The sequence below is a fragment of the Microtus ochrogaster genome (assembly GCF_000317375.1).
Source record: "Microtus ochrogaster isolate Prairie Vole_2 chromosome 14 unlocalized genomic scaffold, MicOch1.0 chr14_random_3, whole genome shotgun sequence".
NCBI classification, from domain to species: Eukaryota; Metazoa; Chordata; class Mammalia; order Rodentia; family Cricetidae; genus Microtus; species Microtus ochrogaster.
The window spans coordinates 623,130-633,506 of record NW_004949098.1 but is presented as its reverse complement, the minus strand read 5'-3'; the positions used below and the strand labels follow the sequence as shown (position 1 = coordinate 633,506).

Here is a 10,377-nt window from a genome sequence, read left to right as displayed (position 1 = left end):
GTGAGAGCACAGGTGCAGGTGAGAGAGCACAGGTGCGGGTGAGAGCACAGATAGATGTAGGTGAGAGCACAGGTGCAGGTGAGAGAGCACAGGTGTGGGTGAGAGCACAGGTGCGGGTGAGAGCACAGGTCCAAGTGAGAGCAGAGCCCCTGATCGTGGCAGTGTGTGCCCCAACTAGGGAATGAACAGAGTAGAATCTGTACCTTGCAATCTCCTTGGAGTCTCCACTAAATTCACTTTTTCTTTGTTGGGTTCTTGTTCTGCCTTAGTCTTTACTATGGAAAAATTTCAAATATGGTGGTCACAGTAATCAGCTCATGGTCAGTTATGATTCACACCCACCTGCTAATAGTGAAAGCCACTGACATTATTGCTTAGACTTATTTCATTAGCAACTGCAAAAAGTGGTATTCCATAATTACACCTTTCACTGTTCCTGCTAATGTTTAGTTCAATGGTCCTTCTCCCTTTAGGTTTAATGTGTGTGTTTGCTTGCTTATTTTGTTTTGTTGAGACAGGGTTTCACTATGTCATTCTGGCTGGTCTGGAACTCGATATGTTGACAAGGCTAGCCTAAAACTCAGAGTGATTTGCCTGCCTCTGCTTCTTAAATGCTAAGTTTAAAGGTGTATGCCATCACATCTTAATTTATAGTTTTATTGAAGTAGTACATGTCTACAGTTTAAAAAGTGAAATGTAGCTGGGCGGTGGTGGTGAAAGCCTTACTCCCAGCACTCGGGAGGCAGAGACAGGCAGATCTCTGAGTGCAAGTTCCAGGACAGCCAAGGCTGTCTCAGAGTAAAACAAAACAAAAAAGAAAGATGTAAACTGGGGCTGTGGCTAACAGTAAAGCATGGGCTGATCATGTAGCAAGACTTTCTTTGATTCCAACTATGAGCAGGAAGGGTGGGGGGAAGCAGCAAGGTGGTTCTGACAACCTGAACTCATCTCCAGGGTCCATGTGGGGAAGAGAGAGAACCAGTGTCTGCAAGTTGTCCTCCCCATATACCAGCACACACACACATGCATGTGCACACACATACACACGCGTGCACGCGCGCAGAGAGAAAGGTGGGGAGAGGGAGGTTAAAAAGTAAAGTATTGCCAGGCAGTGGTGGCGCATACCTTTAATCCCAGCAGTCGGGAGGCAGAGGCAGGTGGATCTCTGTGAGTTCGAGGCCAGCCTGGTCTACAAGAGCTAGTGCCAGGACAGGCTCCAAAGCTACAGAGAAACCCTGTCTCGAAAAACTAAAAATAATAATAAAAAATAAAAAGTAAAGTATTATTTTTTAAGACCTCTAATGAGAACAATTCCACCTTCTTTCTGTGGTTGGTTGGTTGTTTCCCCCCTCTCTGAATCATTCCTGAGCCTCATGTGTGCTAGATAAGCTCCACGTCACCAAGCTATGTCATCAGCCCCTTACTGTACGTGATTTCCTTCGGCATTTATTGATAAAGCTTTTCTGTCTTAATTCTGTCCCATTTTGCACACTATTGCTCCCTACTGTGGAAAATGTAGAATATGAGGTTCTTTTCATCTTCTCCTGTGCGACTGTCGATTCCCTGCTGACTCTCAGCTCTTTGCTTTGCTTTTCTGCTCGCCAAGCATCTTGCTGCTGTGAGCTCACACCTCAGTTCTCCTGAATCCCAGACAGTCCAGCAACTGTTTGGCGTTTCTTCCATGGTTACTGTTGTTGTCCAGAGTACAGGATCAAGAGTAAGACCTGACAGTGATGTTTTGGGAACCTAAAGGAGAACCATGGCAGGTGTGAACATTGTGGAGTGTTCCATAAAGTACCTGAGGCTTAACCAGTGGCTGGGCAGCCTCTTGAGTAGCAGGACAGTTCTCAGCCTGAGTAGCAGGCAGCCTCAGAGTAGCAAGAGTGGGTTCCCCATAGAGTCTTCTTGGGGGAACCGAAGCTGATAGCTGATATGCTTGCTCTGCTGATATAGATGCTCAATCTCTCTCTCTCTTCTGTATGTGTGTGGGAATTGGCAGACTAAGCGAGTTAGTATTAAATCATCGGAGGCAAGGCCAGGTGTGCTAGTGTACACCTTTAGTCCTGGTACAGAGGAGGCTGACGCAGAATTTTGAGTTTGAGGCCAGCCTGGGCTACATGGAACATATAAGGCCAACTTGGGTTAGACAATAAGACCCTGTGAAGATGGGAGGGAGAAGAAAACGCCATGTTGGAGAAGGGAAGAGTTTAGGCTTAAACAAGTCAGATGTGCCAGGAACCCAATGGCTGCCTTTCCTCCCTTTAGCTTCTTGGGATCACACAGCCATATCTTTCTTTCCCCCTCTCCCCTTCTTGTTTTATGAAAGAGTACACTCGAACTGGCCTCATGGAACTTGCGATTCTCCTGCTTCAGCTTCCCGACCTGGAGTTATAGCATATGCCATTGTGCTCAGCTCACATTTTGACAACTTCTGCCAAATGCCCCATTTTTCAGATTCTTCTCTGTGAGATAAGCAGCAAAACAAAGACCCTTGTTATCGCTGTCTTCTCCCTTTCACAAAAGACAGCCTGCTGCGATAGTCCCCTTTTATTATTTACTTTGCAGATGGCAAAGAATACTTAATGAAAAGGACATTTCAAAGGCTCCTCAATGCCAGAATCACAGCCATGGACCCTGGTCTGCATCCACTGCCTTCCTTTTTGGATGTAGCCAGATCATTTTCATTTCCCCCTTTGCCTCAGCCCCTGCCTGGCCTGAACAGAGCACACAGACCCACCTGTCTACTGTATGCTTCTGACAGGTCATAAGCCAACTTGGCTTTTGTTTTTATTTCTTGAGACAGTGTCCAGACTGGCCCCAAGCTTGTTATGTAGCTGAGGTTGGTCATGAATTCCTGATGCTCCTGCTTCCACTTTCCAAATGCTGGGAGTACAGGCATGTAGGTAGACCTTTATGCCCCCTTCCCACACCAGTCAGTTCCCAAATAACCACACGGAGACTTTTTAATTTTGAATGCTCGGCTGATAGCTTAGACTTGTTTTTAACCAGCTCTTATAACTTAAATTAACCCATTTCTGTTCATCTGTGTGCTGCCCCTAGGCCCACTTACCTCATCTGTGTGCTTTTTATGTTGCTTCTTCCGAGTCGGGCTGGCGATTCCTGAGACTCCTCCTCCTTCATCCCAGCAGTCTCTTAGTCTGGTTTTCCTGCCTAACCTCATTCTGCCTAGCTATAGGCCAGAAAGCTCCTTTATTAAAACAATCACAGTGGCATATATTCACACAGTGTGAAGGAATATTCCACACAGGTCTATAACCCAACATACCTGACTTGTCATGTGCCTCTGACTACTAAGAACTGGTAATCCTACATACTGTGCCCAGTTTGGGTCCAGACCTCATGGAAACTTCAGTTAAAGTTGCAACATTTCTCCTTAGAAAATGCCCAGGCTCCCACAGTGATGCATGGATTCGGGGTTTTACAGACCCCGCACTGAGCCCTCAGAAGGGAGCAGCACCATCTCATCAGTGTAACCCACGGGCCCTTCCTACTTTCCTCCCCCTCTACAGCTCCTGCCGGAAGAGTCGCTGAGTCTCTTTTTCCAAGAATGCCATAAACAAGCCACACAGGGCTTCAAGATCCACATGCCAAGGGGTCGATACTGGAGGCTTCGACTGTGCCCTGGTAATTTTTCTCTTTTTTTCTCTGTAGTGCTGGGGAAGAAACCCAGGACTTCACACATGCTAGGCTAGCAAGCCCTACCGACTGAAAGAGACACACAGAAACCCCAGCCCACTGTCTTGATAACTCCTCAGGTCCACCTTCTCCTTCCAAGGGTTCCCAGCATGAATAGTGACTCAACACCACTGTCAGCAGCCTTGTCCTTACCTTTGTGCCCTTCCCTCTGGTGCTCACCGGATTTCTAGAGTGTCACAATCTGTCCTTACTCTTCTCTCTCTCCAGAACATCCCAGTGCTCCTAGTGAGTATGCAGGGATGGTGGTCTGCACTGTGCTGGAGCCTGTGTTGCAAGGACTGCAGGGATTACCACCCGAAGCCCAAGTCCCCGCCCTCAGCCAGGCACTGACAGCCATACTGGGTGCCTGGCTTGACCACATCCTCACCCATGGGATCCGGTTCAGGTGGGAAGGAAAGATGGTCGTGGCAGAGGGAGAATGTCAGCAGGGAAAATGGAGAACACTGGGGCAGAGCAGTCTGGGGAGGCGCGCGTCAGGTGGCCACATTGTACCTGGACATCTAGTCTGCAGGGGGCGCTGCAGCTCAAACAAGACTTCGGAGTGGTCAGGGCAGTTCTGGAACAGGAGCAGTGGGGCCTGTCCGGGGAGCTTCGCCAGACTCTACTCTCACTCAGCATCTTCCAGCGGCTAGATGGGGCCCTGCTGTGTCTACTGCAGCAGCCCCTGCCCAAGAATTCAGGCCACAGAAGACCTTCCTGTTGCTGTGAGTCATTCATTACCCCTCCCCAATCCCAGGTTTTCCCAAGTCCCTCCATCACTGCTTTAAGAGACCACACCCCCATCTCATCATTGGCATTAGCATCACCCACCAACCTGCCTTCCACGCCTGCCTTTCCAGGTTTTTGTAATGAAGTCCAGACCACTGAACTGCCCACCAGCAACCTCAACAGCCTGGAAAACTTGGCACCCCCTCTACGGCCTGGAGTCTCCCCAGCTCAGAACATGCACCTGCGAAGCACCCTAGGAGGAGGAGGAGGACCCAGTCCTGAGGCTTACCTGGCTGGAAACCAGCAGGCCTGGCTTGCCCTAAGGCTGCACCCGCACCCTCGGTGGCACCTATCCTTTCTTTCCTGCCTGGGAACAAGCCCTGAGCCCTAGGTTGCCTAGGACCAGGAGTTCCAAATCGTGGGCAGTTAAGCTCCAGTCGAGGAACTGTGTGTTAGAGAGGCTTAAAATCGGGATCTCGGGAGAACACGTATATAAACTACACAGTCTGGAATTGAATCCAAGATCATCCTAGTACCTGGAATCCAGAGTAATGGGCAAACTACAGCCGGAAATCTTAAAGTCCGTGACAATGAAGGCAAAAGCTAGAAACAGCTAGATTTACAGGGTTGGCTCGCAAGAGACAGAAGCAATCTATATGCTTTCTCTTGAATCCCAGCAACAAGGCTAAAGTTAATTAATTCATGGGGAAACACAGAGGGAGCAAACATTTCTACACGTGGAGAACTTGTCTTAAGCCTTCCCTGTTTCTATTTTTAGTCGTTAGGCTGTAGGACCTTGACAACATTTAAACTGTTCAATTACCAGGTGAGGCTTGCTTCCTGGTGGGGTGGACAGTCCCTGCTGTGGTAATCCCTCATCGGAAGCAGCCAGGATTTAGGATGGTGTTGACCTAGATCTAGCAGGCAGGATGCTGCACGGGCAAAGCTGCGGGAAACGAAATGTTTTCGTGCAAAGGGGGTTTTTGCACATTCACTGTCTACGCTGCGTGTCGCACAGGGTAAGGCTAACGCCTGAAGTACTCGCGGACCGCCCACCCTGGGTCCCTTGGCGGTCCGGGACGGGAGCCGCTACAAGTCCCGCAGAGGCCGCCGGAAGCGGTCCCTTCCAATAAAGCAATCCCCAGCACTACTTCCGGGGGAGAGGTAACCATGGCGGCGGCTTTAGCTCGGCTGGGACTGCGGCCGGTCAAGCTGGTTCGAGTTCAGTTCTGCCCGTTTGAGAAGAACGTGGAATCGACAAGGTACGAGTTCTGGGGAGGTGGGAGGCGTCCGCGCTCCCGACGCCTGCGCGTGCAACCCCAACCCCCCTGCCCGAGTTCCAAGGCCTCTCAGACCCGCGCTCCCTGCCTCGTGCACGCCCCTTCGTCCCCGGGCGCGCTCACGGGGTCCTCCCACCGCAGGACCTTTCTCCAGGCGGTGAGCAGCGAGAAGGTCCGTGCCACAAACCTCAACTGCTCGGTGATCGCCGACGTGAGGCACGACGGCTCCGAGCCCTGCGTGGACGTGGTATTCGGTAGGCCTGACTGGGACGCGGGCGGGCGACGGCGGACTCCGGGTCCCTGACTCATCGGTTTGCATCTTCCCCAGGGGACGGGTATCGGCTGATTATGCGCGGCGCCCACCTCACTGCTCAAGAAATGTTCACTGCCTTCGCCTCCCACATTCGGGCCAGGAACGCAGCGGCAGCATCCGCACCCAGCACAGACAAGCCGGGCTCAGTTACTGGTACCCGGCGCTGACATTGCAGAAGAGGACAACTACCGAATGTTAACTTGGAACTAGAAACAGTTGTCTAAGAAGAGCTGGGCTTAATCATTTTAAAGCCTCCATGGGTGTCATGAAACAGACTGACAGTGTGCAAGGAACCCTGACACTTAACAGTGCTTTGGGGGCAAGATAAGTGAGATTAGGTGGTGAAGGGTCAGGACAAATTTGAATTTTTCTATCTCTTCCCTCACTGCTTAATCATATTTGAATTTGGCGTCATCTGTCACCCAAGTACTGTTTAATTAAATATTTATTGCCGAATGAATGTTATTTTGCACAGGTTGTTTGCTTGGTTGGTTTTCGAGACAGGCTCTTGTCATGAGCTAACCTGAGACTTGGTATGTAGCCCAAGGTGGATTCTCCTGCCTCAGACTCCTGAGTGCTGGGATTATAGATGAACATCACCACACCAGGCTTCAGGCCTCATCGTTCTTGGTAGTTTTGTCTACTCTTAGTAGTTTTCTCTGTTTTTAGTAGTTCTTGTTTACTCTCATAAGGAGGCTGTCTTAGTTAGGGTTTCTATTGCTGTGACAAGACGCCGTGACCATGACAACTCTTATAAAGGAAAACCATTTAATTGGGGCTGGCTTACTGTTTCAGAGGTCCATTATTGCCTTGGTAGGAATCATGATGGCATACAGACAGACATGGTGCTGTAGAAGGACTTGAGAGTTCTATATCTTCATCTGTAGGCAGCAGGAAGAAACGATAACACATTCCTCCAACAAGGCCACATGAATTTGTGGGAGCCATTTCTTTTCAAACCACCACAGAACCACCCATTCTGTCATAATTTAAACTGCTCCAGACTTAAGCTCTACATTTCTGTTTAGTTTTAACCCCAACTTCTGTGGTTACCTGCTCCCAATTTCCTTCATATGCCACCAATATTCTTTCCTTAAAGTGGGGTCAGCCCCACCTGGTGGCACAGAGCATCCCAGCTACTCAGGAGGCCAGCCTGGTCTATTTAGCAAGACCTTTCTGTTCTCACTCCTCCTCCTGTACCACTTGCCCTTCTCCTTCCTGGTGACATTTTCCCGAATCATTTTTTGCTGCTACTTAATCTTATTCTTCAGGTACATAATGGCTTATTTCTCAGAGCACCTGAAATAGTTTTTAGTCCAACAGACATTGTTGTGACCATGAAATCATTTTAGAGGATTAAATGGTATAAAAAGTTAGCCATTCATGCTACATGAGTATTCTTTTAGGAAACTTTAGTTTTAAGCAAATAACCATATGTATTTTATAACATAAAGGCACTCCAATGTGTGTGTTTGTGTTTGCAAGTACTGGGTTATAGTATACATTGTTTCTTTTTTGTTTTGTTTTTCTGAGACACAATTTCTCTACTTAACAGCCTTGGCTGTCCTGGAACTTGCTCTATAAAGCAGGCTTGCTCTGTAGACCTGTCTTCCCCAGGATTCCATTCCTCAGTGCTGAGGTTACTACCAGCCGGCTTTCATGCAGGTGTAGTGGATCCCAAGTCAATTTCTCATGCTTTCCCAGCAAGTGCTCAAATCACTGGGCCACCTTCCCAGCCCCCTTGTTCCTTACTGTGCATTACAAGGGAAAAAAAAATAGCCACAGTTACTGCCAAAGAAGAACTTAATGCCCAGTGAAGGTAATCAGAAATATCTTAGAACTGGCTGCTATGTAATTTACCAACTACATTAACTGCGGAGCCCCCCTCCGTCCAGCAGTACTATAACTGCCTAAAAGGATACCAGAGCTTCTCTCTCCACCCTCCTTAAGGTACCAGAGGCTTCTCTCTCCACCGTCCTTTAAGGTACCAGAGGATTCTCTCTTCACCCTCCTTTAAGGTACCAGAGGCTTCTCTCTCCACCCTCCTTTAAGGTACCAGAGGATTCTCTCTCCACCCTCCTTTAAGGTACCAGAGGCTTCTCTCTCCACCCTCCTATAAGAAAGACTGCTGCTGTGAGAACCAGCCCTCAGCAGCTCAGGAGTTGAAGGGGAGCCATAGAGTCAGCGAACTAATCACTCAGTTGACTTTTCTGTGAGGGTGTAAAACTTAATTAAGTCTCGGGCCTGAGAAAAAGGAAAAACATAGAACACACTTTCAGGGTCTCTTTATTCTCTATCTTTATTTTTCCTTTACAGCTTATATATCTCATCAAAATCTTTCAAGCAATATAAAAATTACAGTGTGGTTACATTCTATGTTTCAAGTGAATCATTATAATGAATACAGGTAAAAAACAACATGTTCCCATTTTCCTTACATGATTAAACATTTTGTGTATTATAAGTAAGAAACAAATTATTCCCAAGAACCAATACATTAATGTCCAAATAGCTTGTTATAGATTAGCAGATTATAAGCAAGCAAGATATTTTTCTCAGCCAATTCTTTTACTGGCAGGCTGCTTTTTTCAGTGAGAAAGAAAGAATCACTTTATTATTTATAAAGAAAAGTCATCTTGGGCTGGAGAGATGGCTCAGAGGTTAAGAGCATTGTCTGCTCTTCCAAAGGTCCTGAGTTCAATTCCCAGCAACCATATGGTGGCTCACAACCATCTGTAATGGGGTCTGGTGCCCTCTTCTGGCCTTCAGGCAAATACACACAGACAGAATACTGTAAACATAATAAATATATAAATATTAAAAAAAATTAAAAAAAAGAAAGGTAATCTTATAAAAACTTTTAAAAATCACAAATCTAAACTTTTATATATGAAAACCAATCCATTATTTCTACTTTCAGTCTTCAGGGTGCATACCCACTCATCAACAGTTTTTTATTAAATCATCAGGAAGCTGAGGGCAGAAATGGCACAAGAAATTAATCACCTTTGATCACCATCCCATCCTAGCAAGAAAGGAACGTCAACCAGCAATAGCCAGACTGCCATTGTTTTTGTTCCCTGACCTCATTGAGTCTCTCACTCAACTATTAAAAATATGTTTTTCTAAACTTTAAACTGTTCCCTAAGGTTTTCTGTCTCAACGCCATGAACAAAATCATGTTAACCTAACCTTAAGTCATACTTAAAGCTTCATTTTAGCTATGATGCCCACTGAAACCTGTGAACACATCTCCCAACATTAAGATTAAAAGAACTCAAGGTAGCCTAGCTCCTGGAACTCAGCTATTTTCCTTGATCAGTAACCTAAGCCACAATCTACATGGCTCCTCAAGAGAAACTCGTTAAGTCCTAGCTGGGTGACAATTTCTAGTTTCTATTTTGTACCCTTTGCAGCCCCTGCTCTTCCAGGGGGAGGGTCAACAGTATATTCTACCTTTACCTGTATTAATTTTCCCACTAAACAAACCTCTATCACAATCCCTTACTATATTTGATTAGAAACCCTTAATCATCAAAATTCTATTTAAACTAATTCTATTATTGTATAAAATCATTGTTTCAATTAAACAGTACAGCACAAGAGGAAATCATCTTCATAATAATTCACAGGTAAATATGCCCAGTAGAATGAGATATTTCCATGAGATAATCACACATTAAAGGCAGTGGGGATCCCCTGACACCCATCACCCATTCTCACCATGCCAGATACCAGAGAAAAATGGCATCAGCAAAGCAGTAGCAAAAAATGTTCTGGAGCCAAAGCCCTCCAGCCTTGCCTGTCTGAGATTTACCCATTAGTGCCTTGCTTCCTGGTAGGCCTGAAGCTTAATTGTCACCGCTGCTCCTCTGACATGGCCACAGGCCAAAGACAAGCCCCTGAAGACTGTATAATATAAAGACCCAGCCTGCCTGGGGTGTCATCTCTGCCCTTAAGTACCTATGACATGGGACACATAAATCTATCATTGCCTGCTTTCTCATTTGTCGAGTAAGGATAATAGGTTTGTCCACTAAGGGTTCGGTGCTGATTCCATTAACCTTGAAATGAAAATACTGCATCCTGGTGTAACGAGTCTCTGTCCTGCCAGCCTGAGATTTTACCTTATCTCAGTACTGTCCATCCTGCTTCCCTGAGCATCTCGTTTCTCATGAGCGCCTAGATTCCTCCTGGTTCCCACTGTGAGGAGTCCTCTGTCCAACCAGACAACTCCCAAATAATGACACAGAGACTCAGCCTTGGGGCTGGAGAGATGGCTCAGTGGTTAAGAGCATTGCCTGCTCTTCCAAAGGTCCTGAGTTCAATTCCCAGCAACCACATGGTGGCTCACAACCA

The 10,377-nt window shown here is 46.9% G+C and overlaps 2 protein-coding genes across 2 annotated transcripts in view; both read left to right on the top strand.

The window, feature by feature from the left end:
- Ccdc142 (coiled-coil domain containing 142) overlaps positions 1-5,134 on the top strand; it is an 8,079-nt gene extending 2,945 nt beyond the window's left edge. The window contains exons 6-9 of the mRNA XM_005364682.3: positions 3,531-3,645; positions 3,925-4,102; positions 4,222-4,421; positions 4,557-5,134. Coding sequence (XP_005364739.1) covers positions 3,531-3,645; positions 3,925-4,102; positions 4,222-4,421; positions 4,557-4,816 — 753 coding nt within the window. The 3' untranslated portion in view covers positions 4,817-5,134. The remainder of the gene's footprint in view (positions 1-3,530; positions 3,646-3,924; positions 4,103-4,221; positions 4,422-4,556) is intronic.
- A 145-nt stretch (positions 5,135-5,279) lies between these two features.
- Mrpl53 (mitochondrial ribosomal protein L53) lies at positions 5,280-6,480 on the top strand. The gene is made up of 3 exons (XM_005364681.3): positions 5,280-5,687; positions 5,847-5,959; positions 6,034-6,480. The coding sequence occupies exons 1-3, from the start codon at positions 5,596-5,598 to the stop codon at positions 6,183-6,185; spliced, it is 357 nt and encodes a 118-aa protein (XP_005364738.1). The 5' UTR covers positions 5,280-5,595; the 3' UTR covers positions 6,186-6,480.
- Positions 6,481-10,377: the final 3,897 nt, after the last annotated feature.

What these genes read in the sequence shown, in the direction of transcription:
- Mrpl53 (XM_005364681.3), top strand. Translation starts at nt 5,596, where the DNA reads ATGGCGGCGGCTTTAGCTCGGCTGGGACTGCGGCCGGTCAAGCTGGTT. An exon ending in AAGAACGTGGAATCGACAAG is followed by an intron (nt 5,688 to 5,846) that starts GTACGAGTTCTG and finishes CTCCCACCGCAG; the next exon opens with GACCTTTCTCCAGGCGGTGA. An exon ending in CTGCGTGGACGTGGTATTCG is followed by an intron (nt 5,960 to 6,033) that starts GTAGGCCTGACT and finishes CATCTTCCCCAG; the next exon opens with GGGACGGGTATCGGCTGATT.